Source organism: Hipposideros armiger, unplaced genomic scaffold (genome assembly GCF_001890085.2).
Source record: "Hipposideros armiger isolate ML-2016 unplaced genomic scaffold, ASM189008v1 scaffold_552, whole genome shotgun sequence".
Lineage (NCBI taxonomy): Eukaryota > Metazoa > Chordata > Mammalia > Chiroptera > Hipposideridae > Hipposideros > Hipposideros armiger.
In genome coordinates, this window is record NW_017731902.1 from 325,367 (window position 1) to 343,357 (window position 17,991).

Consider the following 17,991-nt stretch of genomic DNA (forward strand, 5'->3'; position numbering starts at 1 on the left):
TGGGGAGTCTTAGACGCAAGAAAAAGTACTAAACAGAATCAGAGTATTTTTCATTCATTCAAAAAATAGTTGAGTGCCTACTGAGTGCCAAGCACCACTCTAGGCACTTGACTGGCATTTTATCACTTAGCCTTTACACTATCATTATGATACAGGACTATTAATGAGAAAATGAGGTAAATAAGACTGTCCACAGTCACGAGGATAGTGGGGACCAGAGCTGATATTTAAACTCAGGCATCTGTCCCTAAGTGCCTGCGCTCTTAACCTCTAAGCAATGAACAACATAAATGAGGTGGGGTGAGCAGATTAGGGAGACAGACAATAAGCAAGTAAGCAAACAGGATATTTCCATATACTTATAAGGGTTCTGAAGGAAACAAAACTGGGTAATGTAAGAATGTGGCTGAGGGTCCTGCTTTGGGTCAGGGACAGCTTCTTTGAGAGAGTGCATTTAAACCCAGGATGTAAATGATAAGCAACTGTCAACCAAGCAGAGAGCTGGGGGCAGAGACTTTAACATTACTTTAAACCAAAAGGCTTGACAGTAGAATGAAACTTTAATGACCTTGAAGGAATGGTATGCTTTGGATAAATGGAGGAGGTGACTACCACAACTTGGAAATTAAATATTCTAAGAACTAGAGTTAATTTTTCTGTTGATGCTGTTCTTTGATGAGCTGTTATGCCTGAGACTTGGCGTGGGCTCTTCTGAGAGTACCAACATTATTAAACCATGCCAGTTATCAACTGGGCATGAGTTGAATGTGTCAGAATACAAAATATACTCAATCTGTTAGCACTACCAAATCAAACATCATATTTCTCAAACCATTTACTACCCACCACTTTCCTGCCCATCCATCATTGGGTTCAGTGCACAAGGCTATAACAGAAGACAAAGTCCACCATAACTTTCTAGTCTTACCCTCCCCAAAACTAAGAAAATACAATATGTCAGTATATTCTGTAAATTCTGTTTCCTAAGGTTCTTTTTGAGTGTTGCTACTATTTTTCTCCTATTTTTCCCCATCTATTTTTAAAATTATCAAATACTTCAAACATAATCAAATGTATTCAAATTAATATTAAAGAACACCCAAGTGTTGATCACCAAAATTTATTACATCTTATTATTTTTCCCCAGACTTACTTCAGGTATTATTTTGAATAGTTAAAATAAAAAAGATCAAAACAATTGAGAGGTCATACGCTCCCTATTTCCCAGCCCTCCCCCCATTTCTCCTGCCCCCTACAACTAACCACAGTGGTTAATTTCCTGTGTTATCTTCTCCAATGTTTTGTTATGCAAAAGAGGCAAAAATGAACATATAATCTCATTTCAGCCCTCTCACAAAAGGAACTAAAAGTGGTATTCTACCTCCACCCCCTTTTGAACTTAACACTACATACTGGAGAGCATTCTATAGTAGTACTTGACAAAACTTCCTTATACCTTTTATTCCCTTTTAGCTGCCTAGTATTCCATTGTGTGCACATACTGTATTCATTTAACCAGACCCTTTTTGTAGACGCTTTTTGATTACCAGTCTTTTTCTATTACAAATAATGAATGCTTCAGTGAATAACCATGTCCATACACTGACTTCTGTCTATGCCAATATACCTGTAGAAATTCCTAGAAGTTTAATTGCTGGCTCAAAGTAAAATGCACTTTTGGTAATTATTGCTGAATTGCCCCTTTCACTTTAAAGAGGAAACAAACTCAATATCAACAATTAAATGTCAAATGTAATTTTTTTTGGGGGGGCGGGGGGTTATATCTTTTTTGGTATAGAAGAATAGATGATTTGTATTTGAAAAACAATGCCTTTTTAGGCATTTCTTGTTTACAGGAAATTAATAGGCCCCAAATACTGATGATAAAAATATTCAGCAATTGAAAACTATGATCAAGTCAAGTTACACTGAGCTGCACTCATAACACTGTTTCATTCACAGATTCAGAAGGAATTCTCTCTGGAATAAAAATCACCCTGTACTGAGATATGTTTTCTACATATTCACAGGAGACAGAAAAACTCTAAATTATTTATGAAGGACGGAAAAAGCCCATCATCTTCCAAAACATAAAAAATGGTGGTGTCTCTTAACACACTGTTGGCTAAGACCCTGTTTTGAGAACTCCGTTAGCCCTTTACAGCATCCCTGACCTCTAGCTTCTGTGACTACTGAGGCTATACCTCAGACTTTTTGGATTCACAGAAATACCTAACAAACTTTTTCAAGGCTTTTATAATTGCCTCAATAATATCTGTGTCTTAAAAAAGTGGTTCGGTGGGTAGAAAAGTATGAATTAGGTAATATAACCCTATAGCAACACACAGTCCTTTCTGGAAAGAGAAGTTCTTTTTAAATGTCAAATCCTGATAATATGCCCCAGGGACTTTTGGCTTTGACAATGGAATCACAAGTAAGAGAGTGAAGTCTGCTAACAAACAGACATAAGACTCTAACATCTAAAATTTGCATAAAAGGTAAAAAAAACCCAAACCTTTTCTGTTAAGATACTTTGCCCCATTCCTCTATACCTGTCCCAACACCCTTTCACTATTAGTTTATCTCCTTACCATCCTCCATTCTGAAACATTTTTTTAAAGTGTAAATTGTATTGATGATCACACACAACTATTAGTATAAAAGAGAGGGACTAGCATGGAGGTGAGTGTCTTTCACTTAGTCACCAATGGATGATGATACTGAAATGCTCATTTTCTCAATATTCCCCTGTTTCAACACTACTCCCCTCAACTCTGACACAGAAGAACAGTGAACTCTATTCCCACACTTCACAGTTTGCATATGAATCACGGCGGAAGTTGATATGTACTGTCTGTAACATCTTTTTTTTTTTTTTTAAGATTTTTATTGGGGAATTGGGGGATGGGAACAGTGCTGGGGAATCGGGGAAAGGGGAACAGACAAGTTGCTGTCGTTTTGTTCTTCAGTCTAGTTGTGGAGGATGTTTCACTGGCCCAAGTTGGCACCATCATTGCGCTCTTCTCTGGCGAGGCAGATCAGTCGCCGGCTTCTGGACGGCCGCTCACTGCGGCTGCTGGCCGCTCACGCTGGCTGCTGGCCACACACGGTAGCCCATGGCAATCCACTGCCACAGGGACTGCAGCCCACGCCGTCGCCGGCGACTCATGGCAGCCCAGCTCCAGGTGGAGCTGTTGTTCAGCATCTTAGCTGTAGAGGGCAGTGTCACTGGCCCTCATATGTGGGATCCGAACCGGGGCCCTCTGGCATCCCAAGCGAGTTCTTAACCATCGCGCCACTCGGCCGGCCCTGTAACATCTTTGATCTGTAACAGCATTCATCTTTGTCTTGCACTGACTTTCAAACTCAATTACAACAGAATAGCATAGCATAAATAGAATAGCATAAACTCTATTAATAAATATCTTTTTTCTTCTCAACTCTCAATTTGGAACCAGACATTTTATTTGTTGAAGGAAGGAAAGGGGGACTGGCTTTTACCAATTTCTGCAAATGATCAGATACTATGATTTTAGAATTTTCTTCTCTACTACTTCTCTGTGCCATACGATACGTTGCTGGAGCTTAAGGAGAAATTACTTCCATGCTGGTTTGTTGTCTTCTACACACACACACAGACACCCACAAACATACTCGCATGGATCTCAGAAAGCACCAGATAGTTGCAGAGAACTAGAAATATTGTGTGTGCCCCTGAATTACGGCTTATTCTCCTTCCCTCCCCCTCTCTCCCACCCCCTCCTCCTCCCTCTCTCCCTCTTTTTCTTTTTAGAAGTTGCTTGGGGGCTCGCCCAAAGGATTCCTGTTGGATGAATTAGGAGCAGCCCAGCAGGACACAGTAAAAGGTGTGTATGGCTCTTCCCTTCCACTCTGTGGGCTGCAGGGGTGAAGGGTGAGGAGTGAGAGGAGAAGGATACCCCGCCACCACACCTGGAAACACTCCTTAATGTATAAACCTGCAGAAGATTATGCTTTGAGGGTTTAAAGGAATCTAAATACTAAGATATCTCAAAATCAAGCTAATTAATTTTTACATGATCCCAAAGTACAAATTAAATTTCATTTGCCAAAAGTTTTTTTGTGTGTGTGTGAGGCACAAGCCTTACCTTTAGTAGTGATTCCCCCACACACCCAAATACCACTCCATTAACAAAAACAAATAAATGCTTTCCCAAACCTCCCATACTAAAGAAACTCAATTCTCTTCTGGAGTAAGTTCGATGCATTATATTGTGTTTTTTCTCTCCTCTATTTCACTTTCTCCTCATTTAGAGAAAGAGGCCACAAATAAGAAATTGAAGGCCACAACAAATAGAAGGACAGAAAGCATTAATTTCAATAAAAATCTTAAACAATGGCCTAAAAAAGAAGCTGTATTTTAAAATTATACTACAATGGAATTGTTCATTAAAAATAAAATTTTCAAATGATATTGGAACCTGAATGAAAAGAATCGTGACGGTTTGAAGGCAGAGAAGCCGAACGTTTTAACGATACTTGCTCAGCTCCTCAGTTCAAATCTACCACCAATATGTTCCACAACAAATTTTACAAGGAGAAGTTGAACCTTCACCAACACTCACACATGACCTGACACTGTTGGGGAGAAAATAATAAAATTCAAAAGAATGCTCTCTCTTATTCACTTTCAAATGCAAGAATGAAGATAAAACTTGAAAAACCAGCACTGTGAGCTCTCTATATGTTTTATAATATAAGCAGTTCATATTTTCTTTTTAACCCTTTACAAGATATAATAAAATGAGTGTCCGTAATAATAAAATAGATTCAAGTCACCTTGAGATCTAGAACATTACTGTAACATTGTATCCACCTGTTCTTTTCCATATCATATTTTCTTTTAAGTAAAAGCATCCTTAGAAGCAAGCATTGGTATTAAGGTTATATCTATGAACAAAAATTTTGAATAAAGATTATAAGGATAAAAGCTGAATTCAAACTATTAAGAATAAAGGACAAGATAATCAAGTATTTACACCTTTAATTGTGATGGAGTTAAATAATTCAAAACTGGCCATCTCAGTCAACTCTTCTTTTCATGTAAACTGAAAGTTAAATGAGAAGACTGTGCCTTTTCCTTGAAATTGAGAATATAGTCACAGGTTCCATTTCTTTTTACAGATGTTGGCAATGAGAACAGAGAACTTGGTTGCCAGTAGTACATAGGTAAGTAGTCATTCTTCATGAGAAACAGAAACGTTCTGAAATTCCCCCAGGGAAATGGGGAAGCAAAATCATGAAGTACACACCACAAAGCAAAGGCTAATCTGAAGGAGATAAAAAGCCACTCTAAATATGCATACCATAAAAAATACGGCAATAGTATATGCAGGAGAATGATTGCAAGTTCCCACACAGAAATATTAAGAGTACACTGAATACAGGATGAGGTGCTCAAATAATAATTTTCATGACAATTAGAGAAACGGGCTTAAATTTAACATGTGGCTGATTAGTTATTTTTCTTTATCAAGAGATATAGCCCAACATCAAACAAATACTTGTGAAAGGCTTTTCAGTGGAGAATCATCCTGCAATGCAAGATTCTAAATCTCATTCTCATATAATAGTGGGCTTACCTTGTGGCACACAGAAACATCCTAGGTAACAACCCCCTGGCCAGCTGAATGGCACCTTCTGGAGTAGGGTAAAAAGTCATCACACCATGCTACTGCTTTCTGCTCCTCCCAGGGTTGCAAAGTCTTCCCTGACAATTCCACGTGTCTCCAGTCAGACAGCCTGAACTGCCTGCCCAGAACTTGCTAAGCTTAGTGCCAGTGGGAGGGACTGTCATTCCCAGTCACCTCCATAAACTGGCCAATTAAAATTCAATTCCTGCTCTATCCGGAAGAAGAGAAGGTGACTCTTAGTAACTTTTCCTGAGAAGAACCGGCATCTTAGACAATAGCAAGCAGCTTATAAATGCCAGAATTCTATATTATGGGCAGGAAGAGTAGGGAAGTAAGGAAAATCATCTGTTGATTAAAATGCATCAAACTGACATCAGGAAGTTTCCTTGAATGATCTTCCCTGCTAAACCCACGCCCTCCTCCACATGCAAAAATGCCACTGACTGCAAAAGTGTGTGTTAACTGCTTTATGTTTCCCACAGTTGGGGAGGCTACTGAAGCAGGGGTTCTATATCAACACCCACTGAGGCCTCCTAAGGCACTGTCCTGGGAACACTACGTCAGCCGCGTGGGGACGAAACTCACAGCCAAAAGTCGTAGCTGTGCTGCTCAACTGAGAATGAATTAGGAGTCAAACCCTGAGTTTCTATTATCCATTCATCTTGATTTACTTTACAGAGTACAAAACATGTCACCAGGTAGGGTAAATGCTCAGTAATGAGATGAGATCGCTATTATAATGAGGGTGGTGGCTGATGATGGAAGGTGAGGAAGGCATGAGAAGTTCATGGGGAAAAGTACTGGCTCAGTAAACCGTGGGTTGGTGTTTTGTTTTGTTTTTAAGATTTTATTGGGAAATTAGGGAAGGGGAACAGCCAAGTTGTCCTTCAATCTTAGTTGTAGAGGGCACAGCTAGCTCAGCTCCAAGTCCAGTTGCAGCAGCTCCCAGCAGCTCAGCTCAAGGTGCCGTATTCAATCTTAGCTGTGGGTGGACGTAGCCCACCATCCCATGCAGGAGTTGAACTGGAAACCTTGTTAGGAGCACGTGCTCTCACCAGCTGAGCCATCCTGCCACTTGTTGGCAGCTCAGCAGCAGCTCACTGGCCGATGTGGGAATCGAACCAGCGACCGTGTTGCTCAGAGCTCATGCTCTTAACCAACTGAGCCATTCGGCTGGCCCAACCTTGGGTTTTAAAGCTAGAATATTTCATCTCCTTTACCAACTCACTGAACTATTCTAGCTTAAGGCTTGACAGATGTTAGGGAGAAGTTTCTGCAAGATAAGTTAGATCATAGGATTCCTACTAAGTCAGATAAGGGAGAATTCAGGGCTCAAAGCAGGAAAGGAAGGTTGAGATAGGATCTGTGAGAACAGTAAGCCCTGGGTCACTAAGATTCTCTCTCTTCAATTTGGTTGTTTGGCTGGTTGGTCCCTGTATACACCTAGGGGAAGGGAAGTTTTTTCCTTTTGCTCTTTCCTTTTCTTATAAATAAGTGAGAAATCCTTTCTGGCTATTTTCTCCATGAAAAAAGAGCTAGATATATATTCCTGTGGCCCATTGGACTTGGAATTGGTTCATGAGGTGACCCTGGCACCGTCAATTCCCAGATCAGTAAGTATATAGGCTTCTGTGACCTGTCACAAATTAGACTTGCTCAATGTTCCCTACTTACCTCCCACTTCAACACTTGTAAGACTCTTAAGAAGATGGTAAGCACATCATGTTTATTTTCTCTCTCTGGAAGACCAAGACATCAGCACCTCACCCCTTTCCATATTTCAAACCAGGGTTTAGACCAGAGCCAGCTTAGAAGATTTCCCAGTGACCAAAGCTGGAACAATTTGAGCAATAATATCAATAAAAGTAGTACTAGATTATAGCCCACAGAGTAAAATATGACTGATCTATGAAGCAGTCCTTGCGAATATAAATAGAGGAATAAATAAATAAGTTAGGGAAACAGGCAGCTGTTCCTTACAGAAGAATTCTAATGAATAAATGTAGAAAGAATGAAGGAAATACAGAATCTTTAGAACATTAGAGTAATAATGGTCACAGAAAGTATCCACTGATGGATGCTAAAAATCAGTGGGGAAAAGTTGAATGAGAAACTGAGAAACAGGATATTTGTAGAGCCTCAAAGTTATCCCTCACAAGATATTTCTTAATTACGAAGAGGCAAATGATAACTTTATAATGGAGAAACCTGGCAGACTTTACCTTACACAAGGTTAACATCACCAGTAATAAACATACTGATGACATCAAGTAATCCCTGATAGGACACCGTAAGGACCCATCACTTCTGTGGTATTCTTTCCCAAAATGCATAACCTCGATCTAATCATGAGGCACTAATCAGACCAATCCAAATAGAAGGCATTCTACAAAATAACTGGCCCATCCTCTTCAAAAGTGTCAAGGTCGGATTGTCTTTAAAGCAAGCTGGGGTTGCCCTTATCCGTGTGGCCATCATCATCAAAGCTGGCTAACCAGTGCTGTGTGTGTGTGTGAAGGGAGGCTGACAGGGAGCAGGCAGGCAAGCAGTTTCTTTTTTATAAAGTCATGACCTGGATGTTGCACACATCGCTCTTGCTCATTCATGTCCTATTGGCTGGAATTTTTACTGTGTATACTCTAAGAATTGTACCTGTGTGTGTCTTTTCTCTGTAACTATATTGTAAGCCCCTACAATAGTCCATAGTCTACTTCCTAACTCTTTCCTATGCCCCGAGGTCTCTTGGCAACCCACGTTGTCACTGATGTAGGACTGAACTTGGAAATTGGAGTGGTTCCCATCTAGTTATATTCCAATCCTAAATTCTGCCCATTTTGTTTTTTATGTTTTTATTTTGAAATAATTTGAATCATAAAAAGTTGCAGAAATACTAGAGGTTTCCTGTATATTCATCACCCAGCTTTCCCTATTGTTAATATCTTTTATAACCATAGCACAAAATCGAAACTAAGAAATTGACTGTCTTTTTTGTTTGTTTTTTAAAGATTTTATTGGGGAATTGGGAGAGGGGAACAGACAAGTTGCTGTCGTTTTGTTCTTCAGTCTAGTTGTGGAGGACGTCGCTTCACTGGCCCAAGTTGGTATTATCATTGCGCTCTTCCCGGGTGAGACAGATCAGTCTCCAGGCCTCTGGATGGCCACTCATGGCGGCTCTTGGCAGCTCACATCGGCTGCCAGCCGCTCACATTGGCTGCTAGCCACACATGGTAGCTTATGGCAGCCCACTGCAGCCCCACTGCAGCCTACGCCGTCGCCAGCGCCTCACAGCAGCCCAGTTCTAGGTCGAGCTGTTGTTCACCATCTTAGCTGTAGAGAGCAGTGTCAATGGCCCCATGTGGGATCCGAACCGGGGCCCTACTGCTCAGAACTGGGGTCCCAAGCCAGCTCTTAACCAACAAGCCACTTGGCTGGCCCAACTGTAAGATTTTGTAAGCTACAGGCTTTATTCAGATTTTACCAATTTTTTTCCCCTTCTAATGTCTTTTTTCTGCTCTAGGATCCTATGTTGTATTTAATTGTCATGTTTCCTTAGTCCCTAATTTGTGGTGTTTCCTCAGTCTTTCCTTGTCTTTTATGACCAGAAGGCTCTTAGGAGCTTAGGAGGCTGATGGGAACAGTGATAATCTCATAACCGCAGGGCTGCTGCTTCTTCACACTGTCCCTAGAACGACCTCTGTGAGCTGGTTCTCTTGTAGTCAGAACACTCTGTGAATCTCGGCCTGTCCTCAGTCGGCATGTTCAAACTTTTTAAAAATCATTTTTACAAATGAAATCTTACAGAGAACCTTAATGTAGGCACCAATACAAATGTTGTTTTATTATATAAAACATAACAAATACTTTGATGCATATTTGCATATCCATAAACACGGATAACTACATAAATCCAAATTTACAATATTTACTTATTTATAATGCAAGTCCACATGTTTACATGAAAAAACACCCCACACACTGAAATCAGGATAATTGAAAACAATGATAACCAACATTTGGTGAGGGCTTAAGATGTGCTTTTATGTGTATTAGCACTTTCGATCTTTTCAGCAATCCTATGATTAGTTATTGAGGTCATTTTAGAGATTAGAAACTGCAAGAGCTTAAATAATGTGCCTGAAGTTACGCAGTTAGTGGCAGAATCACAATATAAATTCTAGGTAGTCTGATGCCCTCGGCCCCATCTTACTCACTGTATACTGCCTCTCACACGGGCACACAGACTCCCGTGATAATGATGAAAATGATAGTGAGAGCGATAACCACAACGGCATCATTTTTTCACCTTTTGGTATTTATTTTACCTAACATTTAGTTCTCATTTCCTATGAGTGGGCTCTGTGCTAAGTGCTCTGATATCTTATCTGGCAGAGTCCCCATGGCTATCCTATGAAGTAGGTTCTGGTATGGCTGACTGTTGAGGCAACAGAGTATCATGGCTATGAGCTTGGTCACACTGGCTGAATTTGAATCAACCACCTCCTTAAGCTGAATGCCCTTATACCAGTGCAAACCTCAAAGGACTGATGTGAGGGGGTGACGGGCTATGTATGCCAAGTCCTGGCACACCACCTTGCACACCAGAGCACAGAGTAGCAGTTGCAAATTTTTATCAGGCTAACTTTGTAACCTCAGGACACTCCTCAATTAGAGACAACAAGAGAAGTTTTAAATGAAGCTCAGTTCCAAGATGACTCAATCTTGCTGCACAATTTAACACATTAGTCATTTCCAAAGTGTAAGATGTTGGTGTATCACTTTGGATGTTTTTAATTATAGTTTTAAAAACAGTACTGGATATGTATTTTTTTTAAAGATATTTGAATCAAATTATGTGAGGGACCCCCAGATTACCTCCCTGGAACTTTTGGGTTCTTTGGAACCTAGTTTGAAAACTGTCATTAAGATGGTTATCCTTCTGAACTCTGAGCTTCTGTCTCACCTCATGTTCAGGCCCTCCTTACGTCTCTCGCCAGCCTGTGTCTGCACCAGCCTTGCCCCCAGTTCCCTCTTCCTGCAACGGAGTTCCTTTTCTGAACCACGTGGCACAGACCTCTGAGCCTCTTACCTGTGCTTCAGCCGGAGCTTAGCTCCTCCCGACCAGGCTGCTTTCCTGTGCTGGGGGTCAGAGGTGAGGTGCTCTGGGCCAAAGGAGTCAGAGGCGCCAGTATCTGCAGGACCTGGTTCTGCACATGCATCTCTGGCAAAAAGAAAAAAAGGAAAATAGGAAGTTGAGTGTGACGGTGCAGGGACACAAATGACTCTAACAGGAAACATGTAAAAATTAACCCTGGAGTTAGAGCAAAGCAACACAACTAAGTGCCAAGTTCTAAGCCCGCACCCCCCAAAGTGTTCTGCCCCAAAGAAGGCAAATCCACTACTGAGGGTCTTTATCCTTTCCTGTCTATGTTTCTCTGAAGCACTAAAATACGCTCCAATCTTAGAATACCAGATTTTCCAGCCAAGGAGGAAGAAAGAAAACTACTATGAAGGTGAACTGTCCTAGAACGCAGCATCCGTTGGTGAGTGAAGAATTGCACTCACTGAAGCAAACTGTCAGGCGAGGTGGTTCCCTGAAACCAAGTCCCTGCTGCCTCACTTCTCAGTGTTGCTGTGCGGAGAGCGATCTCCATACGGAACAGCGCTCGCTGTGTTCAGTGGGTGGCAAAGCACATGCCAGCTCCTCAGCCCAAACTATTTCAGATTGTTTGGATTCCACCGCGCTGGAGGCAAGCCTTTTGTGTGTCCCATTTAAATCCACCCTCAGTCCCTAACACCATCCCCATAACTCATTTCCTCCATACTCCCAGGGAGTTGGAGAAAAATGTTAAGCCCCGCGTGGCCAGTGCATTCCGCCATGGGAAGAGGCCTATTTCTTCTCCTTAGGAGGAGAGTCTGGGCTCCCGAATTTCCAAATGCCCTGACCGCACCCCTAAGGCCTCTTCTTGATCAGACTGTCCCCTGCATCAGGCTCTGAAGCAGGTTTGCCATCAGATTCCACTTTGCTGGGGACCAATGGTGTGCTTTCAACGTCTGCCTTTAAAAATATTTATAAGCCTGAGAGAAGACAGATGTGCCCCAAGCATATCCCGTAACCAGGAATCTGAGAGGTACAACACAACACGTGCTGTTTCTCCTCTGCTTAGGCCTTGGATGAGAGGGGTGGGATTACCGAATGGTGTTGATTTCTTTTCATTTCAGGACATGGAGGGTGATGACCAGGGAGTCAACAGGGAGTTTCCATTTCTAAGCTAAAGTTTCATCTTTACCTTAATGATACCTAAGCACAATCACCTCCTTCTGAATATTACTTTTCTCATCAACTGTAGGACTCCTGGCTTTGAATATATTCTGTATAATCCTGAACTTGAAGTCTGAGGACTTGAGGTTGTTACTTATGAACTGAATGACAGTGGGCAAGTATACTCTGAGGCTCAGGTTCCTAGTCTGTGATGGGAAAATAACGGTTAGGAGCCTGGCTCTGGATTCGGCCTGTCTGAGCTGGAATCCAGGCTCAACCCACTGACCACCTCCGTGACTTTGTCCTCTCTGTGCCTCTGGTCCCTTATCTCTGAAATGGGTGCAAAAGAACTACTTTCAGAATGTTGAGAAACTTAAACAGATCCAGGTAAAGCACTTAGAATAGAGCCTGGCACATATTCAGCACTCAGGAAATTAGTCCTTATTATACCTATCTTGCAGAGTTGCTATAAATTTTCTAGATAATGTTTATTACTGTCTAGCTTACTGCCTGGGCATTGTATGGTATGTACACTGTCTTACTACGGTACTTTCATTCTAGAGCTCCTTTCAGCTAAGGTGTGTCCTTTTCAGACACTCCTAAAAAGGCCTATTTATTCCGGAAATAACAGCAAGAAGAGCCTTGGCTGGAGAGTTACCATGTCAGGGCCTTTGCAGAATTCATCCATTAGGATTCGTCATACAACCCTAGGAAGCACCAACCCCAATGGCCATCTGGCTTAAGCAGGGGAGGAAAGTAGTTTCAAATATATCTCACCATCAAATGATACATTTTGATAGCAAGCTTTCCTTTCCAGCTCTTTCCTAGACCCTAATGTCGTCTGCTAGCTTGGAAAACAAAGACCAGACCTGAGCTCTCAAAAAACCTTTGTGGCATTTAATAACTTGCTCATTTTTGGCAACCTAAACCACAATTGTTGGCTCTGTCCTTTCTCCATAATGGCTGAGCCTGTTTCTCTTTCCTTGTCCACTCCCCCTTCCCGGGAATCACCTCAAGGGACAGAAGGTCCTGGGGTGCCCTGTCATAGAAAAGGGCTGGCAGGAAGTGCCGGCAAGTGGAAAGAGATGGAAGCATGAGGAAAATGAGACTGTCTCCTCCTTTTAAGGATTATCAATGCATGATTCTTTTCAACCCTAGCTAGGAAAGCAGAGACCAGCACCCCAGCCCTGATCTCCATGGCCACATGTTGTCCTGTCACCTGCTACCTCCAGGGAGCCAGCAGAGGTTAGCAGCTGGGTGTGAGTGTTTGCGACACCCATGTTGTTTGCTGCTGACTGTAATCCCCAGGCTGAGTAAGACACAGCCTCCCTGCTCATCTTAGCCTCCCCCCACCCTGGCTGGGCTGGGTCTGGAGGCCCCTGGGTGGGCTGGCTAAATGCACTACGCCAGTGAGGAAACAGGCTGGAGAGAGTGCAGGAAGACTCGCCAGCACCCAGAGTGCACCTTTTGTGCTTTAAACTCTTCCTGGGATAATCTGGACAACAAATAAACATTTAAAATCCATATATTCTAATGGAAAGAAATTACATAGTAAATCCAGTCAGAAAATAGTCCTGGAACGAGTGTTGGGAAGCGTAGTGTCTGTATATTTAACTCGGGCAGTCTCTAGAATCACATTTTTCTACCCACCTGAGGATCCTGTGCTACCTGCCTCACAACAGACTGGACCTCACCAAGCCTGCTCTGTGCTGTGGTCTCTTCAGGAAATGGTGCTATGATGGTACCACATGAATGAGGCAGATTATTCCAAGTCTCCCAATAAAAGGATATGGGTGCTTTCCCATAGGTCAGGAATGGTTCCCATAACTTCTCTATAAAGATAAGAACTAATATTTTAGCCTCATTTTCCAGATGTGCAAACTGAGATACCGAGAGGTTGTATATTTTGGCTCAAACTACACATGGGATTACACTAACTTGGGACGAAAATCATTGACAACCACTCACTCTTCTTCCTTTCAGTTCAGCAGTTTCAAAATTTTTCAGTTTGTCCCAAATTCTGCAGGCCTTGGAATTACTAACCCAGATTTCGTCAGAATGGGTAGAGAATGGTAATGGAGCCATTAATTAAACATGTTACGGAATGAGCTTATTTTTACTTAAAAGATACTCAAACGTACATTGTTTTACTTCAAGATACCCAAAGATGCATTGTAAAAACCATGGAATCAATGAAATGGCTTCAAGTTTAAAATACAGAAATACACCATATTAACCTCCAGCGTTAAGGGGCTACTTCCAGATTCTGGAAAGGCACAGCCCTCTCCTGGCTTTTCCACACTCATCCTTCAGGTTTGCGTTTGGGCATCCTTTCCTCCGGTTGCAGGCCAGGGTGAGCTGCCCCCCTCCACTCTAGCAGAGCAGCACACTGGCTATAAATGTGCATTTCAAAGCGCCATTCACACCGCCTTCTGTGTGTCCGTGTGCTGGTCCCTCCCTTCCGCTACAAGCTCAAGAAAGGCGAGCAGGCCAGCTTGGAGCCTAGCACAGGGTTGCACAATAAATGACATACTGCTAAATGTTCAACAGATCTATAACCTTTCTTCCCGCCTACGTCCTTTTGGTTTACAGGTTAACCACTGGCAAAACTAGTGAGACGCTCTGGGGGGCTGTTTTTATATTGTTTCTTGCTGTTCTTCAGTCTCAACATCGCCGTGAAGGATGACAAGGAAAGCTGACTTGAGAAGGGTGAGCAGGGGCTAAAAACATTACTGTGATCCACAATCCCAGTGTCATCTTTCTTCCCCAAATAGTTGAGAAACAAGAAATCCAGGTCGGATAGCTCCATACTTCTACTTCCTATGATGGGTACATTCATATTTTCTCCTCTCCTTGCCCCTAATAGCTATAATTCCTGAATATATACTGACTGCCTTTACTATTTGGTACTTTAATAGCGTTTGTTAAGCTTTCTAAACTGAGTTTCAACCAATACAAGAAGAAAAAGCTCGGGATTACTCTGTTCCTGTGCTCTCCTGAAAACCTGGAAACCTGGGGCAGGGCTAGGGAAGCTGAGGGGAAGGCTGACGGAGCTGGGCGGGCCCTATTAAAATCGTCTCATCGTCTCTCCAGATCCCTTTAGTTCCCGTTTTCTCCTGAGCTTAGCTTTCATTTTGTCCTTGGTGGGTAAAAGGAGCCAGGAATCACGTCTCCTTGGCATGGACTATTAAAACCTTAGGAAAGTGCTTGGTTTATCTGTTAGAATCAGCCGTTTCTTCCTTTCTGTTGTGTTTCGTTCACTAGGGAACTGCTTCCTAAATGGCCACTTCCTCTCTTCCCCTAATCCAGCATCTACCAGGCAGCCAGCATGCCCTTTAAAAATGTAAATGGATCATGTCATGCTCTAATAAAGCCCTAGTGTAGCTTCCTCCTGAGCATCCGATAAAATCCAAGTTTATTGACTTGGCCAGAGGCCTCCGGTGGCCTGGCTTCTGCCCACTCCACCCATAAACATCATTCCACCTTGACCTCACTGGCCTGCCTTGAGCTCCCCAAGCCCTCCAAGCTCTTCGCGTTCACACACACTGTTCCCTCTGCCTGAGATAGGCTTCCTTCCACTCCCGTCACTTGGCTGGCTTCTCCTCAGTCTTCTGGTCCCTGAACACCTGGCTCAGAGACCGCCTCATCTACCGTAAATAGTCTCTTTCTGGCACGTGATCTTTTCCTTTATGGCACTTATGGCTGAGTGTAATTGTTCACTTGCTCATGGTCATCTTCTTCAACCAGACAGTAAGCACACGGAGTCAGGGCCCACAGCTAGCTTCTCTTCAGTTTTGTTTTTTTTAAACCACTGCACACCCAGGGCCCAGTACAGCGAATGGCTCATGGTAGGCACACAATACAGATTTGTTGAATGAGTCATAGAAGATTGTAAAAGAATTGTGTCATGCATATAAAATGGAGCTCTATGCCTTTAAACTGCTAAAGGCATTAAATTGTTTATATACACGTTTGGGGGAAGGTAGGATCTCTTTCCTTTTAGTCGATTTCTGTATAAGGTGGTGAGTCAGTTTCCTTGTGAAAATATGTATAATTGGGCTCTAACTCTTGGTCCATCTCATTAGCAGCCGGCTTTCATGGGGTAGCAAGGACCTGGGTTGGGGGACTATGGCTGAGCCCTTTGAAAAACAGCTGGCACAGCTGGGCAGTTTTGCTGCCTTTGGTTTTGAAGCCGCCAGGATGCTTTTTGAGATTAAGCAGAAAGAAGTGCATTTACACAGGACTAAGTTTGTTTTCGGAGCCTTTGGGAGAAATACCTTTGGATTTAGGCTGGGCGCATGTGTATACTATTTTCATAATTTGCTTTATTAAAAGTCGTGTTCTTAGTTTCCTGGGGTTTTTTTCTTCTTTTTATCCTGCTCCATTTCCATCATGCATGAAGCTGGACTTCCTGTCATCTCTCTATCCTGTTAGCAGGTCTCTGGTGTCATCGCCACAGGTTCCTCGGCACATGTTCCTTCCATTTCCAGGAGGCAGAAGGCCTGAATTCCCAGCTTTTTCAGTGTTTGCAGGAAGATTTGAAGAACTGATGTTGTTGGGTACAGATTTCTGTTCTTAGCTTAACAAAGCTGGTCTTCGTTTTCCGATGGCTGAGCATTTACCACAGGTTTCACACTCTCAGTGAATTGCCCTTTCTCTAAAAGCCCCTTGTTTCTGTTACTGACCTTTGGTACCCACACATTTAGACTTAACCTCTGGGTCCCTGTCCCTTCATTACTCTCCTTTTTTTTTTTTTTGCTTTTTGAATCTATCTAGGAAGCTCACTCTGTATCCCTTCAGGCTGTAACCTCCTTGGTGCTTTCCATCGTAACACTGACTTGTACTTAAAACCTCTTCTGTTTTTTGGCTCACCCACCCTGGCCTGGCAGCCTGGTTATTATAGGAGGGCCATACTTGACCCTTTACCCGTGCACAGATGTACATCTACATCTCAGACCTGCGTCCATTTGTACCTCCTGTTCCCCTTCCTGCTGCTTTCTCTCAGTTGAAATCACCTGAAATCACCCAAATGAATCCACGTGTATAGTTTATATCACTGAAATATCTTATTTCTGATTCTTTCTCAAACCGTAAGCTTAACTATCACCAGATCTTAGCCAATGACCTCTATGTCAACCTCGCACAAAAACTGGAAAAGGGTGGGTTGCGGAAAAAGCCAAAGCTTTTAACCTAACTAATAAATATTTAATCTGCTTCAGATTTACTTTTGACTTCAATCCGTCCACCCACGGAAGCCTATAACAGCGATCCCCAGGCAAGTGCATAAGAAACCAAGAGCCCTCATGCAAGGCCCTCTAATTAAATTGATGCTAACTCCACCACTGGAGGGGTATGGTCCTCCCGACACACACTCAGAGCCTGACCTTAAATCAACTCTGATCACTGGCAGCCTGTCTGATGTGTATGAACAATATGGGCTCTGGAGCCTGCTGCTCAGGTTCCTGTTCAGGCGCTCTCATCTAACAGGTGTTTGACCTTGGGCAGGTCACTTAACCTCTTGTGCTGCAGTTTCCTCCCCTATAAAATAATAACAGCACCTGCATCAAAGGGTAGTTGTAAGGCTTGAATGAATTGATATATGTAAAGCACTTGGAACAGTGCCTAGCAATAAATGGTAACTTCTTACCCATAGAATGGAAATTCACATTTATTGGGCACATGGTATGTACCAGAGACTATGCTTTAAAAAAGTTATTCAGTTCATGTTCCAGTCATCTGAGACAGTGATGACCCTTGTTTTACAGGCGCAGAAAGCAAAATGAAATGAAACAAGTTGAAAAAGGAATGGCCCAAGGCCACGCCCTCGCTACCCCACCCTTCATTAAATGACTCTGAGGATAAGTAAGCCTTGAATCCTTTTTCTGAGGCATCAGCCGCATGCCAAGCCACGCATGCCTGCCATTTCTCCCACATCGTTCTCTGCTACTCATACGAGACAAAAAGATATGCATGAAAACAAAAGACCAGCAAATATACGAAAATGTTACTATTGGGTGATAGGATTATGGGTGGTATTTTTCTTCTCTTTTTCTATATATT

At 42.5% G+C, this 17,991-nt stretch overlaps 1 protein-coding gene across 1 annotated transcript in view; it reads right to left on the reverse strand.

The window, feature by feature from the left end:
- The window catches only part of SHROOM3 (shroom family member 3), a 336,716-nt gene that overhangs the window by 45,194 nt on the left and 273,531 nt on the right, over nucleotides 1-17,991 (reverse strand). Inside the window, exon 4 of the mRNA XM_019623516.1 lies at nucleotides 10,759-10,890. Within this exon, the coding sequence (XP_019479061.1) occupies nucleotides 10,759-10,890 (132 nt within the window). The remainder of the gene's footprint in view (nucleotides 1-10,758; nucleotides 10,891-17,991) is intronic.